Source organism: Corythoichthys intestinalis, chromosome 1 (genome assembly GCF_030265065.1).
Source record: "Corythoichthys intestinalis isolate RoL2023-P3 chromosome 1, ASM3026506v1, whole genome shotgun sequence".
NCBI lineage: Eukaryota > Metazoa > Chordata > Actinopteri > Syngnathiformes > Syngnathidae > Corythoichthys > Corythoichthys intestinalis.
The window spans coordinates 57,028,768-57,049,437 of record NC_080395.1 but is presented as its reverse complement, the minus strand read 5'-3'; the positions used below and the strand labels follow the sequence as shown (position 1 = coordinate 57,049,437).

Genomic DNA, 20,670 nt, shown 5'->3' with positions numbered 1-20,670 from the left:
TTGCTAAAAGAGAGTAAAAGACCTACACTATAAATTTTTTTATCATTTTCTATTATTGTCAGAATCAATATACAGTAGAACCACAGACAGCAATTATTTTATCCACTTTAATACCAAAACTGTGTCGGATTAATCTTCATATTCAATTTCAAATCTGTGTCCGTAGTGACCTGTTCATAAAACCCACTTTAATGTTGGTACTGGGCCGGTGTTCTGTCAGATTTTGCACCACATCAGAGATTGGAACTTGGCGGTTCTACGCATACACGTAACATTACAACGAGCCACGAATGCATATTCCAAAGCAAACACCAAAAACTTTCTATAAAGAAAGGAATATGTACTTATGTTTGGTCATGGGGGCACAGGAAGGAAAGTTCTAATCACACACATTGTACCTTGTGGCTGTGTTCAACTCGACTGCACACCGCTCTCTCACTGTTAACGTCTTCCCTATGCCGTTAAACATTTATTTACGCCACATATACAAACATATAGTTTCTTCTTCATGATCTGATCTTCCTCCTGTTGGGGCTTGCCTAGCCGTAGAACAGTCTACCTGCCCAGGTAGAGCACAAGCTGTAAAGAAGCCTAGCTATTGGTGCCTGAATTGCAGCTGTTTTTACCTCTCTCTAACAGATTGCAAAAATACTTCTCATGCCTGTCCATGAAATTACAAAACCTGGTTTACAACACTTCTTTGCTTGGCGAGAGCTTTACCCTGATCTAGATTTAGGTAGCATATGAAAAAAGGCCTTTACTCCGAACCCTTATGGTTATGGTTATGGTGTTATACTTATATCGCGCTTTTCCACCTTTCAAGGCGCTCAAATCAAATGTTCCTCCGCATTGAGAGGAGCCAGATGAGGTGGCTCGGGCATCTGTGTAAGATGCCTTCCGGACACCTCCCTGGTGAGCTGGTAAAATTCTTCCTGAATCTGAGATTTGCCCTCCAAACGAACACTCCTCTTCTGAAGACCCTAAATAGACCTACCTGTGTTTTGTGGGCTTGTAGTTCGACCTGTAGTGTAGACTTTAGGTAGTCATGTTGAGGGGAGTGCTCTGGAAGCACAGTGGTACCTCGACATATGATTGCTTCGACACAAGATCTTTTCGACATCCGATGTAAAATTTGACTCGCCATTTGTTTCTACATCCGACGACATGCTCGAAATACGACGGTTTTTGACAGTGCTGTAGTTTCTTTGTTTTGCCGGAAGACAGATGCACGGCTGATTTTCAAGTGATAGAAATCAACACTGGATCCAAAAAGGTTAGTGCAGGTGGAGAAAAAAAAGGTGATGCTTACCATTCAAATGAAGATTTGAATAATAGCAAATAATAAGCATTGTGTTTGCATCCATGAACTGGGTCAACAATAGGGCTGTAGAATATCGATGTCGGCCAGCGGTCCTCATCCGTTCGCCAGTCTTTATAAGTTAAGGTAACAATTCTTACAGTGGTAACATCAAATAAATCACCAGCTTCGTCAGGTTTCCAATCATTTATTCCATCAACTTGTGCAACAGCAGCGGACACCAGCATCAAAACAGAAAGTAAACTCTTGCTCACCGGCACGTCAGCCCAGCGGTGCGTTCAGGTACGGCAAAAAAAGTCTGCCACATTAGAACACGATTTGTTACATTATTACAGGTATTATTATTATTATTGTTATGATTATTATTATATTATTAATATGATTTTTGTTCATGTTTTTTTTGTTTTGTTTTGCTCTTTGTAATTGCTATTTACAATAGTAACAACAGTATTTATTAAGGATTTAGTGTAGGTTTTTGGGCTGTGGAATGGATTATTGGAATTATAATGTATTATAATGGGCAAATCCTGCTCGACATATGACCATTTCAACTTACAAATAAGGTCCTGGAACGAATTAACTTCATATGTAGAGATACCACTGCATCTGTTAACCCCTGATACGAGCGGTTCCGTCTCTATGCGACCGATATTGTACAGAATTTGGTCCGCATTGCCAACTTTGAGTTGGATTTATTTTCAGTGAGGGTTGGACTTGGCCAAGGCTGCCATTTGTCACTAATTCTGTTGATAACTTTCATGGACAGAATATCCAGGCACAGCTGATGGGTCCGGTTTGGTGGCCTCAGTTTTGCATCACTGTTTTTGCAGATGATGTGATTCTGTTGCCTTCATCACAGCCACGATCTCTCACTGGAGTGGTTCGCAGCGGTGTGTGAAGCAGTTCAGTTGACAACCATCACCAGACCCCCTTGTTGGTCCTTCATGGTAAAGAAGGAAATCAGCCAAAAGGCAAATCTGTCTATTTACCGGTTGATCTATGTTCCTACCCTCAACTATGGTAATGAGCTCTGGGTCATTACCAAAGAACAAGATCCTGGATACAAGCAGCTTAAACGAGATGATAGGGTGGGATATTTGATCATCCTGGAGGGGCTCAGAGTAGAGCCGCTGCTCCTCCCCATTGATAGAAGCCAGATGATGTAGCTCAGGTATTTGATCAGGAGGTCCCTGGTTCAGTTGACAACCAGCACCAGGCCCCCTTGTGGGTCCTTCAGGGTAAAGAAGGAGATCAGCCGAAAGGCAAATCTGTCTATCTACTGGTTGATCTATGTTCCTACCCTCAACTATGATAATGAGCTGTGGGTCATGACCAAAGAACAAGATCCTGGATACAAACGAGATGATAGGGTGGGTTACTTGGTCATCTGGGAGGGGCTCGGAGTAGAGCCGCTGCTCTTCCCCACTGAGAGAAGCCAGATGAGGTAGCTCAGGTATTTGATCAGGAGGTCTCCTGGGCGCCTCCCAGATGAGGTTTTCCTGGAATATACCACAAGGAGGAGGCCCTGAAGTTGACCCAGGACACATTGTGGAGACTATGGCTGGCCTGGGAATGACTCGGGTCCTCCTAAAGGAGCCAGATAAAGTTGCTGGGGAGAGGGAAGTCTGGGTTTCCCTGCTGACACTACTTCCCTCGTGACTTGACCTTGGATAAAATCTAGGAAGATTGGTGGAGGAAGACCGACCTGCACATGAGCTTGATACAACATTCTTCTGCTGGTGTTTTGAATTACATACTCATGTGCAGACTGTGTGCAAAACTGAAGCTTTTCACATTTTTTGTAAGTTTGTGGTTTTAATGCACTGAAAATCTTAATCAGGAAAGTTACAACAAGGAACTGCTTGAGATACAGCGTGTCAATTTGAGTGTTATGGCTAAATCAAATTGGTTGCTTTCATGTTTCATGTTAAGTTGCCATAATAAAACTTTTATTTGATATTCAAATTTTTTGGGTAGTACTGTATATGTTCTCTGATCTATTGTATTTCACTTTGTCTTAAATCTTTCCCTTTGAACAGGTTGACCCACGACATTAGCTTGGGTGAGTTTGAAGATGATGACCTGTCAGAGATCACAGAGATCACAGATGAGCGGGGGATGAGCCTCAACTGCAATGGCCCAGATATAAAGGTAAGACCAGAGGATCAGGAATTAAATGTTGTTTTTTTTCTGTAAATATTTATTAGCTGTACATTTTGTAGTCCAGTGTATTTTCCTCTAGGGATGCTGTATTCCATTTCAATGAAGTTTATACTGTAAATTTTAGAGACAAAGCTGGGCATGACTAAAATCACTTTCATGCTTCCGCTACGACATCCAATCCAGCATTTTCAATTTGTAGCTTTTCTGTAGGATATAAATGCATGACCAAAACATTCGTTTGCTTTCAAATGTAGTATGAGGCTGTGTGAAAGACAAAAGCGGAAAGCCAAGAAAAGAATGTGGAGTTTAACACCTGACTAAAGACTTTATAATGTATTGACAGGACACGGGATGCAGGGCCGATAAATAGAGGGCTTGCATTTTTGGTCAGGCTGTCAAAGCTGACCGAGTGGAATCACAGACAAAGAGCTTTTTTTGTTGAAAATTCTTTTGAATAAATGCTTAAATCCCTGAAATCTTTTTAGATATGGACGTAAAACGGACTTGATTTTTGTTTAAAATTTAAAAAAAAAAAAAAAAAAAAAGTGCAGTTCGCATTTATTTTCTGTAAATATGTCGAAATACAATGCTAGTCTCATAGTAGATGTAGCTAGTGGCCGCCTTACGTAAACAGACCTTTTACGGTGAAAATTCTTGTAAATAAATGCTTAAATCCCTGAACTCTTTATAGGTATGGAGGTAAAACAGTCTCGATTTTTGTTTAGAAGCAAAAAAAAAAAACATGCAGTTAGCATTTATTGTACGTAACTATGCCGAAGAATGATACTAGTCTCTTAGCTCTTTGTTGTGATAATGGGGCTGCCACAATGGCTTTTTCCGTTGAAAATTTTTGTGAATAAATGCGTACATCCCTGAATTCTTTATAAGATATGGACACTCGATTCTTTGTTAAAAAAAAAAAAAAAAAACGTGTAGGTACCATTTATTTTACGTAAATATTGCAAACTGTGAGGCTAGTCTGTAAGGAAATTAGCAGCCGCCATATGTAAACAAAGAGCTTTTTCTGTTGAAAATTCTCGTGAATAAATGCCTAAATCCCTGAATTCTTTATAGACATGGACGTAAAACAGTCTCGGCTCTTGGTTAAAAGCAAAACAACTGGGCAATTTGCATTTACTTTGTGTAAATATGTTGAAGAATGATGCTAGTCCGTAGCAGTTAATTTCTCCCATTGATTTTTTTTCACGTTTCAAAATGCATGCATGGTACGAAAAATATAATCATTGGCTTGAATCCTCAAACAAATCCCTCCCGAGACAATCCTTCCTGTTTGTATGCAGTACAGCTTTCGTACTTTTTCAATCCTGAATCAGTCATTGGATGACTGCATGTGTTGACTCTGCGACCGACTGCGAATAACTAAGGCGGACTGTAGGATGGCGTTGCGCAGTGAAGGTGGAATCTGACCCGTTAATCATTATGAAGTCTATGACCTGACATTGTTGTTCTCCCATCTTATAGTGTTGAAAGCAGTTTTTCTTACGATTAAAATATTCTGTATGTTACACAAGATGATAAAGATGAGGAATATTGGAATGAAAAATAACATTTGGGCAAATTTCTCTTTTCAGTCATTTTGATGATTTGTTTCTAAATCCATGAAATATGTTTGATGATAAATGCTATATGTGCAAAGGCTGAGAGCAATATATTGCTGAATTAAAAAAATACAGTACACAGGGTGCCAGGTGACGTCACCTAGCCCTCTGCTTTCTGCCCCGCCCCTCCTGCTAAATACAGGCTGAGCTCCTTCACTGGTCATTCAACAGAACTGCAACTTCCTAATGCACTTTGCGATCAAGTCCATCATCTCTTGTGTGTTTGTTTTGTTTTTTTCTGTTATTTTGGCTTTGTGTAATACTGCACAAAGCATAGCCGGCCAATATTGATCGGTAACATGGCACCGTTGACAAGCAGTGGGTCATGCAGCACTGGCCCATAGTAGGTGCATTCCTGTCAGCTACAAGCTTCAGCTACGTGCTGACTGATGAGCAGCTTTTAATTCTCTGCAAATTCCACCAACAACTTCCTGTAAAAGTGAAATGACAGATAAACATACTGTAGCATCTCTGGAGACAAGGGGTGGTCTGTATTGACCTATTCATTGCTAAAATAAATAATTATTCTTGCTAAAGAAAAAAATCCAATTTGCATTTCTCTCACCCATCAGCCTTTCTCCCGTAGATATTTGATGCTGTTACAATTGTCTTACCCCCTTCCACTGGCCCTACCTAGCAACTCACTCAACCAATCACCTTTCTCCGACATCATGATCATGTAAAATCCACATACTGCACACAATTGCAGGTTTGCTACAACCCATTGTTGCAAAGTATTCCCTCCTCCTGTTTATTTTTCAAACTATTTCATCATGATTACATAACATTTATAGTAGCACCTCTGCCATTGTATTATGAACATTGGTGTGATTGTTTAACAAGTTCTGACTCTGCAAGGCTCTGATACTGGATGAGGACTGAATTAGCAAATATCTGAATGTGATTGGAACAATGAGTCGGAGGGTTGGGGAATGTGCACCTGAAGACGGTATGAAAACAACGAGTGGGTTTGTGTTTTAACAGCTTAGTGTGATCATAAAGACATTAAATATGAAACATTGATAGTTGATAATTATCATATTATAGCATGAATGCCAGTGCCAGTTTTTACAGGGCTAAAACAGAATCCCTCATGGCAGACTTAATTTACTTCATCGAGTGACAATAAGCTTTAAGTTACATGGCCTTGATGGTGTTTTAATGGATTAAGTCCCATTTCATTGTGTTCCTTAAATTTAAAACAACTGTGTTTTTAACAATACAATACAGTGCCCATCTCAATAGGAGAAATTGATCTGTTTGCCATGTCTCACTTACTTTTAACTTACAAATAACTTCCTTGCACTACCAATTAGGCGCCAAATGCCGAATGTATAAGTGACATCTTGTACAAGTGTGCTATGAACTACGCACTGCATCATGCCCAATTTAATCATTGACATTTAGAGGTTTATGTTTATTTCCTTAGCTTGGAGCAAGTATTAGCTACTGTGATACTTTGAAGCACTCTGTGTTGTTCAAAATACTGGAATGGAAAATAGATGATGAATATATATATATATATATATATATATATATATATATATATATATATATATATATATATATATATATATATATATATATATATATTTTTTTTTTTTTTTTTTTTTTTTTTAATTATATCTTGTTTGAGCTAAAAACTACAAACCCAGAGAGGTATGAGAAAAAGTGAGAGGTGAATGTATTATTCTGTCAGATCTCTTCGACTCTGTTCTCTCAGAATCCTTTTATGTCATCTCCCTAGTCAACAATACTGTTCATCTCTTTATTTGTAACCCAGGCAACGGATGGGTCGAAATATTTTCTTCCCCTGAGACATTTGTCCAAACAGATTAGAGTTTGATATTTTTGGGTCTCTGTGCTTTGTCATGCTATCATATATGAGAAAGCCTATCCCAAACATAAACAATGAGGACTTTTTGATCCAATATTTTTTATGCGACAAATCTATTTACCTACATCAATTTTCTCGAAAAAGTACATGACCAAATTGTTTCAATTGTAGATGGAAGAAAGCTTTAGATATGATCTGGATGAACAGGGTGTTCCAGAGTACATTGCTTTTCAGATAACATTTTCCTAATACAATCGTGTGATTGAGAATCAGGGGTGATCTGGTGTTTTTTTAGTTGCTTGGATTTGTCAATTTTCAGAATTTTAATTGTAACAATAACAGAAGTAAGGACCACTGAATCTATCATCAGGGAAGACACATGTTCTGCACCTTCTAGTCTTATTTCAGTTATGAGTGAAGAAAGCCCAGCCCTGCTTAATAATGCATAAATGGGTTGATACAGTTTCAGGGGAGTGGAAGGGGTTGTGTCCCTGAGCTCAGATCTTTTATACACTATATTCACACTAACCCACGATGGTGACCTCATCACTGAGCTCACCTTCCCAGTTCAGGACTCATCTTGTCTGTGTCAGTAAGAGACTATGCATACTGTTTATGTATGTATGTACTGTATACGTTTGTTCATGTGTTTTCATGTACCCACGTGTGCATTCATTCAATAATGTGTGTGTGTGGGGTGGGGTGGGGGTCTCTTTACACTATGCTGTCACATTTCTTTGCATTACTTATGAAGTAGGATATTTTTTCTATTTAAATAGTTTCTTATTAATTAAGCTTGCAGACTGTCAAAACAGATAAAAGAGAAGCCTCCCTGGTAGAAGGACAGACGAGAGTGTGATATGACGATGCGGGTCTTCAGAGATATAAGCTACAACGTGTATTAGGGAATGTGAGAAAGAATTCATGTTTAGGAATCCATGCTTTGATCAGCAGTCACCTAACCCTTGTTGCAGATGAAATAGCCAATTAGTTTGGTATTGAAAACGCACAGCATATTAACTGGAAACTCTATGCCCTTATAGTGGGCAACAGATTATATAAAAAGATTATTTACGGTAAAACAGAAAGATATTGGAAGATATATATATTATACACAATTTGCACGTTGAATCTGCTCACCCAAACTATAAATTTAAGCCTGACCAGGCCAAGTAAGTGAACGCTTCCTGTTCTTAATGGTCTCAGAATGTAACTAGTAAAATCAAATCACGAACAAAACAAAGGCTGGATGGAAGCGTCAAGGAGATTAATAGGAATGAAACAGCAGCCTCCATGTGAGGGAGGGCGTGTAAAGAGATGCTTCAGCAAAACAGATATCAGAGCTATTTCCATGGCAACCTAGTTTTACTCCCCACTCACACGTCTTTGAGCTGAAAATAAACCAAGTGGTGGTTTGCACTACCTCCATGGAAACTGCTCACATCATGCTATCTGCTCGTAGACAGAAAGGACCCGGTCTCATCAAGGCAAAGGCAAACAGAAAAGTGCTTTGTGTACAAAATCATACTATTATTTGATGGTGTAATCGATAGAATAGGTAGAATATTGTTACTTATGAAAGATGTGCTGATTTAATCTTTGTTCTGGAAACATCAGCAAGATATTACCGCAATAAATATGCTAATAAAAATCTTTTTAAGACAGTTTTGAGTCATCAGGTTGCAATCTAGGCTGATTGGGAGTGTTCCCCTGCTTTAGCTTCTTTGATTGGCTGAAAGATGAACATCACAGTATTGCAGCGTCGTCAGGGCGCCAGTAGTGTGTACTCCTCATCCATCTCCATGTCGTCACTTGTCTCCTAGCAACAGAGCAGCGCTCTTTTAAAGGGGCCAGCTATAAACTGAGGCCATAAACCACAAGAGGATGAGCAGAAGGTTGCATTAGTAGATATTGATCTTTGCTTTGTAGTCAAAGGGAGCCTTTTAAGAATTCAAACTACTGTAGTTGCTGAATGTACTATGACACGAGAAGCAATATTGAAGTTCTCATAGGTATTATATTAGAAAAAACCCTGGTGCGTATAGAACATACTACTTAAGATGACACCATATATATGATGTTGGTAGTTAGACCATTCGTATCACATGTAAAAATACACTTTAAACTTATGAATATATACGCTTTATCTTCAAAGGCAACTCACTTTAATTTCAATTAATATTTTACTGCAGAAATGCAGCTTGACATCGAATCTCTGGATTACTTCGGACATATTTGTATCTTCTGCTTTTACAGACGAAAATCAAATCGAATCGGGTTTTCATCTTTAATAAATAGTATGTTGTATGATGAAACATCATTACATAATCTGCTATGGAAAGTTGATCACATTTGTTGCGTTATGTTGAATTGCAAATCATAACGAAATATACTGTATTTTTAAAATGTTGCTTCTGAAATTCTGTGAGTTTGTTGCGGTTATAATAAATGTAAGCAAATATATAGCATGAGAAAACATACACACTGGTTTTGACCATGTCAAAAGCATATTTTTCATATCAGATGTAATCCATGAAACAGATTAAGATAGTGTTTCAAACATTTTGCGCTTGATATATATGACAGATTGATTATTATAGTGTAGGCCGACTTGTTGCGATGAATGGCAAGTTAAAATACTACATATGGTACATAGCTTTTGAAATGCTAGCTATTGTAACAAAATAATGGGTCATGGAAACGCAAGCAATTACTGGTAAATATTAAAATCCGGCTGTTTTCTGAAATTTCCAGGTTCGCGGTGAATCAGTAACAGGCACACTTTTGCAAAATAGACAATGTTTATTGATTAGAAAATGCAGAATAAATTAGATTTATTGATTACAATCCCACAAGAGCAAGCAACAAGTATAAAAAACAATGGTAACGGGAACGCAGGGATTCTGGGATTGACAAACTCAAATCTAGCGTCATCGTTACCCTTGTTATGCTTGTTTTTGATACTTGTTTGCTTGCTTTTGTGGGATTGTGATCAATAAATCTCATTTATTCTGCATTTTCCAATCAATAAACATTGTCTATTTTGCAAAAGTGTGCCTGTTACTGATTCACCGCGAACCCGAGAATTTCGGAAAACACCGGCTCACGCCTTTTTTTTTTTTTTTTTTTTTTTCAAATCAAAAATTAAAGCGAAAGAGTGGTCATCAGATTTTGTTGCCACCTAGTGACAGTGTTGTTTACCGTCACTTGCGAATATAAATTGGTTCTAGGTGGCATTGCTGTTGGGTTTGCTATGCCACTTTCTCCAAAGAAAATTGTGATGATTTTGAACATAATTTTTTTTTTCCCTGAGGGCATGCTCTGTTACTCATTGGTGTGTGTATGGGACATTTGCACCCACTTGTGGCGTCACCGTGTAAGGGTCCTTGAGGAGATTCACCATCTGTCAGTCAGCGTGCACAATCACAGAGAGAATCTGTCAGTCCTGACATAGAACCACAAACTAGTGATAGGTAATGATTTAAAATAACTTTGATGTGGAAGATGATCCTGTTCCCAATCTGAGGTTTGAAACACTGTAATATACTTCAAATATCGTTGGTTAACTTTCATTTTACTTGGGTCTAAATTAAATTCAGCATTACACCTGCTGAATCAAACTGTGCTCTGTGTTAAATTAGTCTCTTTTCTGCCCAACTTTACATTTATTACTATAAATTGTCATTACTGAAAAATAAAACTGTTCTTCTAAATGCTGTACTTTACTGTAACATTGAGTGACTGATACACCCATTACTGCTTAAAAGCTAATGTCTTAATAATGTTGCTAACTGGTTATTCAGCCGGGATTTTTAGGTCAAGTCAGACTGTCAGCATGTGCCATCTGTGTTTGTTGAAGAAAATAGAGCAAAGCTGTTCAGATAAACATTGTGTAGTGCAGTAGACCAAGGGGGTCCAATCCCTCACCAGAGAATATCCTCAGATGTCTTTGCTAAGCAGCTCAGTGTTGCCAGTGAGAGTGCTGCTAGCCCAAGCCAGTGCATTTTCTAATTGGCCAGTTCAGTCTCCTCATTTCATTTATGTACACTCCCTCTTTCCTTTACCCACTCTGTGAGTTTTCTTTTCTCTGGTACAAATGACAGCATTTGTCTTCCAATAACTGCAGGGCCACATGAGACGAGGGACCAATAGCAGGGCGGGGAGGGCAGAGCTCGGTGCTGTTGGACAGCTCCAGGCAGAGATGCTGCATTTGGATCTCATTGATGGTGCTGACGGTTTCTGCAGTGATATAGAGTCCTCTAAGACTTCCATTGCACCTCCAACAGTTTCCAAGGACCCTCCGTTACCTGTTACCATGGATACCTACAGACCCAAGAGGCCGACAACCCTTAACCTATTTCCAATTGTGCCCCGCACGCAGGTAAAGTATTTTCTTATTGGCATACTTTATCGTATACTGTAAACACAGTTGAGTAAGAAATTCATTATGGTTTTGTGAGAGATTTTTTTTCTAGGAGTACAGATGTATCCTTTGGAGTAAAACGTATTGGACAAAGGAGGTCAGATACTCTGCCTGTATTTGCATTTGCTCTGAGAGGATCTGTTCTCTCAGCTGGACAACAATATCTATTGTCAAGCCTTTTCCACCATTGGGGCTTGTATCATTTCAATTGTTGTATGTACCGGTAAATGTAAAAACCAGCTGTGGCCTTGTTATGTGCTCACTGTGAATACAATATATGATGTTGTTCAGGGTGAACCTCACAAGTAAACAATAGCTTATGTAAGCATGTGAGTATAAGTATGAAGTGACAGCCTGTCCACTGCCATTGCATTTATCCATGGAATAGGCATCCGCAAAGACAAGGAGAACAAACTTGAATTAAGTCGTTTGTAGATGGTGATGGATGTGTACAGAGGCAAGTTTTAGTGATGGTGTGAGGTTTTGTTAAATGACTTTGTTACCTATTTTTAGTACAGTGTTGTCAGTATTTAGAGTGGGGTCTTTTTGTGGATGTCCATTCAAGTAATGTTTCTGGCATCTGGTTAATGTATAGACCCTACTCACATGATGTCACAACCACGCCTCCGCGCCATGTTGTCCGTCTACTCGTCATGTTAACGCATTACCGCTTCGTAAATTCCTCCTATTATGGCGTGTTTTTCTGCTCGTTAACATTAATAATCATAATGGTGAAGGCGTGTGTGGCGGTTGGTTGCAGTAACAGAGAAGATAGACGGAGAGACTTGAAGTTCTACCATATTCCGAGAGACCCGGAGAGGAGAGCGAGATGGACTGCTGCAATTCGACGAAAAAACTGGGCTCCAAACGATTACCACAGATTATGTAGTAGTCATTTTATATCTGGTAAGATGCATTTAATATATATTTAGAGGGTTTTGGGCTGACAACCACAATTAAGATCATTGCGGGGCTAATCGCCGACAACATACAGTTTCAAATTCAAGATGCTTATTCATTCCATCATCATTACATTTTGAATAATATTTAGCTGGTACCAAGTGAAAGAAGCTGGCCTCGTCTACGGATCATCAGTTAAACAGGTGTGTCCAAACCTTTTGCAAAGGGGGCCAGATTTGGTGTGGTAAAAATGCAGGGGGCTACTTTGGCTGATTCACATAGAGCAGACATGTCCAAAGTCCGGCCCGGGGGCCAAATGCGGCCCGTGAACAAATTTCATCCGGCCCCCAGCATCTGTCATAAAATCAATAACGTCTGGCCCACACGCAGACTTAATAAATTGGTCAGCAGTACTGCTACCAGCATATGAAGTATCTTACACATTAAATGCTGCTCCTCATTTACCCACAAAAAGGCAGCAGCACTCTAAAAAACATTACCCCGTGTGGCCTTTACTCACAATTTTCTAAAATGGCGACAATCAACAAAAAAAAAAGAATGTTGACTGCGACAGCCGACGCGTCAACGATAGGTGGAAATTGGACTGTTTCCTCATTAAAATACGCAACAACTGTCTGCCTCATTTGCAAAAAGACAGTTGCTGTTTTAAAGAGTTCAATGTGAGGCGATATTACCAAACAAGATACGCTGACATGTACGACAAGATTACAGGGAAGATCTGTAGCGAGAAATTGAAGCAACTTGAAGCTAGTTTAATTTCACAGCAGCAGTATTTCGCAAGAGCCCGAGAGTCGAAAGTTAGATGCGAGATTGTTGAAATTATTAATTAAAAAAATAATAAAGCAAATGTGACACACAAAATGGATTGCTAAAATTAGCTTAAATATATTGTTCGACATAAAGGACGTCAGCCAAGGTCGGCCCTCCAAATTTTTACCACACCAAATCTGGCCCCCTTTGCAAAAAGTTTGGACACCCCTGACATAGAGCAATATATTTAAACAAATTTTAGCAAGCCCTTCTGTGTGTCACATGTACTTTTTTTTTTTTTTTCATTAATTCATAATTTCAACAATCTCGCCTTTGTGGCGTTCTCTTTCAACACTCGGGCTCTTGCGAAATACTGCTGCTGTGAAATTAAACTAGCTTCTAGTTGCTATAATTTCTCGCTGCGAATCTTCCCTGTAATGTTGTACATGTCAGCGTGTCTTGTTCGGTAATATTATCGCGTCACATCGAACTCTTTAAAAACAGCGACTGTCTCTTTGCAAATGAGGCAGACACAGTTGTTGCGTGTTTTATTGAAGAAATAGTCCAATATCCACCTATCCTTGAAGTGTCGGCCATCGCAGTCAACTTTTTTTTAATTGATTGTCGCCATTTTAGAAAATTGGAAGTAAAGGGTCACACGTGGTAATGTTGCTTAGAGTGCTGCTCTTAAAGTTTTTCAAACTTTCGTGAGAATAGGCTGATTTTGTGTGGACAAGATAGTTGTAGATATCAGGGTAGCAGATGTCAGGCAGAGAGGGCGAAGACAGTGGGTCGAAAAATATCGATTTAGGCATCAAATATGGATCTGGCAAATGGATAGACTGAACCTTTTCCACATAACGCCTTTTATGCAACGCATCCAATGAGTTTACAGCGTCTGAAAGCACCGGGGCTTCCATCAATTGCCCTATAAACTGAACGACTAATTGAAACCATTGAGAATAGGGCTAAACAGAGACAGACAATATGGCGTCATTCTGTGACGTTGGTGAGTAGGGTCTATACTTACTCATCACTCATCACATTTTAGTGATATATCCCTTTTTTTTAAATCTTCATACCCCCTTTAGTGTATGATTGTAAATATTATAGCAGAAGCCAATTCGGTTGGCTTTCATTTGCCATTTCTTGACCTCCTGATGGATATATAAACACTTTATATTGTTAAAAATGCATTTTAGATCTTTTTTTCACTCTCCAGGAATATATCTTGATCAGGTACTCAATAAAGTGTTAGAAGTACATACCATCCATCCACCCATCCACCCATCCATCCATCCATCCATCCATCCATCCATCCATCCATCCATCCATCCATCCATCCATCCATCCATCCATCCATCCATCCATCCATCCATCCATCCATCCATCCATCCATTTTCTCCCGCTTATCCGAGGTCGGGTCACGGAGGCAGCAGCTTCAGAAGGGAAGCCCAGACTTCCCTCTTACCAGCCACTTTAGCCAGGTCTTCTTGGGGGATCCCAAGGTGTTCCCAGGCCAGCCGCGAGACAGTCTCCCCTGCGTGTCCTGGGTCGGCCCCGAGGCCTCCTCCCCGTGGGACGTGCCCGGAACACCTCACCAGGGAGGCGCCACGGAGGCATCCTAATCAGATGGCCAAGTCACCTCATCCTGCTCCTTTCGATGTGGAGGAGCAGCGGCTCTACTCCGAGCCCCTCCCAGATGACCGGGCTTCTCACCTTATCTCCTGGACACCCTAGGGGGAAAACTCATTTTGGCCGCTTGTATCCGGGACCTTGTTCTTTTGGTCATGACCCACAGCTCGTGACCATAGGTGAGGGTAGGAATGTAAATCAACTGGTAAATAGAGAGCTTCGCCTTTCAGCTCAGCTCCCTCTTCACCACGATGGACCGATGCATCACTGCAGATGCAGGACCATTCCGCCTGTCGATCTCACATTCTGTTTTTCCATCACTCATGAACAAGACCCCCAGGTACTTGAACTCCTCCACTTGGGGAAGAACCTCATCCCTGACCCAGGGAGGGCAATCCACCTTTTCCCGACAGAGGACATAGTCTCGGATTTAGAGGTGCTGATTCTCATCCCAACCGCTTCACACTTGGCTGCGAACCGCTCCATTGAGGGCTGAAGGTCATGGCCCGATGAAGCCAACAACACCACATCAGATACAATGAGCTGCGATGCAATATTGGGGCCACCAAACCGGACCCCCTCAGTGCCTCAGCTGCACCTAGTTATTCTGTCCATAAAGGGGATGAACAGAACCGGTGACATAGGACAGCCTTGGCAGAGTCCAACTCTCTCTGTTCTAATAAAAGTACAAGTTTAAGCTATTTCTAATCAGGCTGGTATTTGGGCAGTATCCACAGTCATCCTTGTCGGAACTGTTCTTGAATTTGTAATTTTATATTTGCAACTTCTGAAGCTGTGGCTGATGCGTCTTTCTCTGCTGCTTTTTTCCTCCCCTTTTTTTAGTATTCTTTTGAGACTTTGTACTGTTACATATGAGTTGGGACTAAATTTAGCATCTCATTAACTCCTCTTACCACTGTTTTGGAGACTTTACATGTAAATGAGTGGAAAATATGTGCGCAGAGTGCACAGTGTTTAATCTTTTTAATTAAATTTATCGTAAAGATGAAGTCCGTATCTTGTGCCCAGGATTATATTACAACAACAGAGCTCAAGCTTTGATATGATGTAAACTATGCCAAGTCCCTGCCTCACCATCATGCAAAGCTATTTATTTTTTATATGTCATTTTTGGCGTGCCACCATGGGAAAATTGCAGATTGACACAAAACATCAAATACTGAAGAAATAGAGCAAGATGGTGGAGGAGAATAATATTGGTTTAATCACCACTGTGTCATATTCTCTCGTGGTGGCTTGGGTGACAATTACAGAGGTACCTCGACATACAAATTTAATTCGTTCTAGGACCTGGTTTGTAAGTCGAAATGGTCGTATGTCGAGCAGGATTTTCCCATAAGAATACATTATAATTCAATTAATTCATTCAACAGCCCAAAAACCTACACTAACTCCTTCATAAATACTGCAGGTACAATTACAAATAGCAATTACACATAGCAAAAGAAATACATTATGAATACAAATTGGAATAATAATAATATAGTAATAGTGATTTAATACTTAAGGTTCTAACGTGGCAGTTGTGTTTTGCATGCTGTTCCTGAATGCACCGTGTGATTGATGAGAGCGAGAGAGGTGCGGAAGAGTGGGACGATTTTACTATCTTTTCATGGTCCTGTTGTTGTTGGCGTTGGCTATGGCTGACAGTAGGCATGTTGTGTTGCACAATTCCTGAAATAAATTATTCAAAAAACCTGCCGAAGCTGGCAACTTCCTTGCAGATGTTACAATAATAATAATTGTCACCTTAATTTGTAGACACTGGCGAATGGAAGTTGGAGGAGATGGCGGGTGGAGGTAGAGAGGAGGAGGACCGTCGAAATCGTAGACATATTCTGGCCGTATTGTTGAACCAGTTCACTCATACTTTTCTATTATTGTCATTTCAATTTCAGTTGGAAGCGTCACCTTTTTCCTTTTTTCACCACCTATAATGACCTTCTTGGGACCAATGTTGATTTCTCTAACAAGAAAATTGGCCATCCTGCGGGAAAACAATGACATTGTGGCGCTGTTGTAAATTGTCCTATTTCGAGCATTTCGTCACATGTTGAGACAAATGACGAGTCAAATTTTACTGTTGCTGAAAGATTGCCTCCAATTATATATTTCACTGTTGGGCTATTGTTTTCAGGCTCACAAGCTTTCTCCATTTTCCTTCAAATGTAATGACCTTACCTTAACCTTACCTTAACAGTTTAATTTTAGTTTTGTCAGAGCAAAAGACAGGTCTCCAAAAACTGAGACCCTGTCGTACATGTGTGATTTTGGATTTCATATAGAGTAATGGTTTCTTCCATGAAGTGTGGATCTGCAATCCATGTTTGTACAGTTGTGTTCTTTATGGGCAATGACACTCTCTTACCAACTTCAGCCAGCATTTTCACAAGGTATTTTGAGTATGTTCCCAGGTTGATATGTTAGACAAAGTAACATTGTGCTTTAGGTGTACACACTAATATGTCTGCTAGTGTTGATTTAATTAAGTTTATAGTTTCCAACAACAATCTGTGTGTGTGTATATATATATATATATATATATATATATATATATAAAAGGGCTGTCAAACGATTACAATTTTTAATCAAGTTAATTACAGCTTAAAAATTAATTAATCGTAATTAATCGCAATTAATCGCAATTCAAACCATCTATAAAATATGCCATATTTTTCTGTAAATTATTGTTGGAATGGAAAGATAAGACACAAGATGGATATGTACATTCAACATACGGTACATAAGGACTGTATTTGTTTATTATAACAATAAATCAACAAGATGGCATTAACATTATTAACATTCTGTTAAAGCGATCCATGGATAGAAAGACTTGTAGTTCTTAAAAGAAAAATGTTAGTACAATTTATAGAAATTTTATGTTAAAACCCCTCTTAATGTTTTTGTTATAATGAAATTTGTAAAATTTTCAATTAAAAAATAAACAAGTAGCCCGCCATTGTTGATTTCAATAATCACTTACACAATGCTCATGGGTGCTGAAGCCTATAAAATCAGTCGCACCCAAGCGCCAGCAGAGGGCGGCAAAACTCCATAAAACACAACAAGTGAGCATTTCACTGTACCGTCATTTAAATCTGTCTGAGCGGGGCACCTGCGTTAATTGCGTCAAATCTTTTAGCGTGATTAATTTTAAAAATTAATTAACGCCCGTTAACGCGATAATTTTGACAGCCCTAATATATATATGTATAAATGCACATTATTTGTATGTCAGGTTACAAAAACATTGCATAACTTGGGTTGACTCTACACCCACTCATCCAGGCTTGTGGGCTGTCAAAATGATGTTCACATTTGTCTTAGTTCGTGACTATTGAAGCTACTGTACATGACCATTGTTCTCCTCAGTTTCCTGTCTGTGTTTGTGCTGTCTTGAACACAATGTATTAAGAAAGCAATTGCTTCGAAAGTCTTCTTAGGATGTTGTTCACTTTCTTCAGCAGCTAAGACTTTTTATATATGCACCTTTGACTATCTAATAGGTGTGCTTTCCTTGTTTAATTACCATAATTATGTCAGATTTAAAAAAGAGTGAAAGAGAGAAATATGCTTACTGTTGACATATTGCATTCCAATTGTGCACATACGCACACACTCTTATACTACAATTACAGTGAAGTTTTTATTTCTATTACTGAAGTTGATCAAATTACATTGCAATCATTCATCTTAAACCAAACACCATTGCCCGCGCGCCCCTAAAATTGTAATGATATCAATATCCATGGTGGTGTGACAACACTTATTTGATATATTTTTATATTTTTTTCAATTAAACAAATATTGCAAACAATCACCAAACACCATGATGTAACGTAATCAGCCATGCTGTCATGCTGACAAACCTAATATCCAATGTGAAACCATTATCCCTGTCCGTGAGAAGATTACATAAAAGGCACGAAGACCAACCATTTCTGAGTACTAGTATTCTACAAAGACAGAGACACAGAGGAAACTGGGTGACTGTTTCCAGGTCAATGAATAAATAAAAATGTAAACTATAATAAAGCTCTGCTTCATTTGATAGACCTAAGTGGCTGAAACAAGCGTGGCTGAAAAAGTGTGACATGCCACAGCATTTGGGTTTTTGAATATATTATTTTATTGAGTCCCTTTAAACCCATACTTTAATGGTTGCTTTTATTTTGGTGTTTGTTGTCTCTAAGACTTTGAGTAAATGTATCCAGACAGAGAGGCCGACGTGATATCAGGCTTAATCCTGAGTCCTTATAATCTCCCATCTGGTTGCGCCACACTTGTAAATACTTTTGTTTGAGTCTGGGCTGGCAGGCAAAACCTACCTGTGCTAAGCTTAATTCGTAGACATTTTTTTTTTTCATTATTATTACATTACCAATATCTACATGTGAAACTATTTCGATTTGATAAATGATTATGGGGGGTCTAGTTTTCAGTCAGATGATATCTCACGCACGGAGTCTCTTTTAAAATATGTATATCTGAGTAATTAATACGCACACCACATGAGTCATATCCACGTCTTTCGTTACCATGGCAATGGCTCAATCCCTGCCTGGTACACAAGACCGGGAAATGAGTCATCCTTCGGTGGGTGGACGTAGAAAAGGGAACCATATTTGAAAAAGAATATTTTGATCACAGGAGTTTCCAGTTCTTAATTTAGTCCCCTCAGCATACCTGTGTCACATATGGAACCTTGAGCACTAGTTTTGCACTGAGCATCGTTCAGTTAAAGTACATGTTTGTATCAAAAAGGAGATAAATGTGTTTGGATAAAGTACACATTTTATGCTTTTTTTTTGTTTGTTTGTTTTGTTTTTTTGTTTGTTTTATATGTTTTGCCTTTACTCATCTTGGATCTGAATTAGGAATTGAAGAATGTATATTACTTTTTTCGAAGCTGTAGTTTTGTGTTCCTGGCATTAATGACAATATATTAAGTATTCTTATTAATCATTATACTGTGCTAACACTACTTATTATTTGTTGTTGTTATTGTTATTTATTTAAGGTGAAGAGTCAGTACTGTGAGCAGGGGTGAAAGTGTGCCGGAACGATCCGGAACAGCGTTCCGGCATAAGATTCTGGGCCAGAATATCGTTCCAGTTTACGGTGTTTTGATTTCGAATATATGCAGGCAACTGTCAAAACCCAATGTAATTAAAAAAAAAAATGCCAGGCTGCCACAGACGCATCTCATCTCCAAGAAGAAAACAATGTACCAACGTCAGATTTCCATACAAAACTGTTAACAATAAGCATAATAAAATGGTTGCATAGCGTCATCCATTTCCACCGATTTTTATTATTCCACGGACGGCACTGAGCTTCCCCAGCTACTACAGTTTACTGAGTCTGACGAGTCGCGTCTCTGCCTTGGACTTAGTTGTCCGTTCAACTGGCTGACATACTTGTGTTGTCTATCTTATTGTCTTAATAAGTATACGTAGGCATTGTAATGCTTCTTTAATAAACACTTTCGGTTTCACCCGCGCCAATCGCGCAGTAAAGACTGAGCTTCCTTCAATGTAACATCATGTGACTCAATGAGTACCATATTTTTCGGACTATAAGTCGCACATGAGTATAAGTCGCACCAGCCATAAAATGCCCAACAAAGAGAAAAAAAATATATATGTGTCGCGTTTTGGGGGGAAATTTACTTGATAAAATCCAACACATAGAACAGATATGTTATCTTGAAAGGCAATTTAATATAAAAATACAATAGAGAACAACATGCTGAATAAGTGTTCAGTATGATAATGTTACATGATGCATGAACAACGAAATGCGAATATACTGTTCTCACCAGGACGCTACGGCTTGGTCCTGGCTATACAGCAAGCTAAACTCCCAAATGACGATACTGGACGTCTGTATAATTTGCTGACTTTATTTTGCCGTCGGTATGACACCATCATTTGAAGAGTGAAACTAAAAATAGAAATAATACAAATCAATTTCGTCC

General features: G+C 39.0%; 1 protein-coding gene across 4 annotated transcripts in view; it reads left to right on the top strand.

Moving 5' to 3' along the window:
* Positions 1-20,670, top strand: part of LOC130916094 (C-Jun-amino-terminal kinase-interacting protein 1-like) — a 59,945-nt gene that overhangs the window by 10,898 nt on the left and 28,377 nt on the right. For all 4 annotated transcript variants that reach the window (XM_057836517.1, XM_057836531.1, XM_057836524.1 and 1 more), the window contains 2 exons: positions 3,358-3,469; positions 11,064-11,318. In XM_057836517.1, the coding sequence (XP_057692500.1) occupies positions 3,358-3,469; positions 11,064-11,318 (367 nt within the window). The remainder of the gene's footprint in view (positions 1-3,357; positions 3,470-11,063; positions 11,319-20,670) is intronic.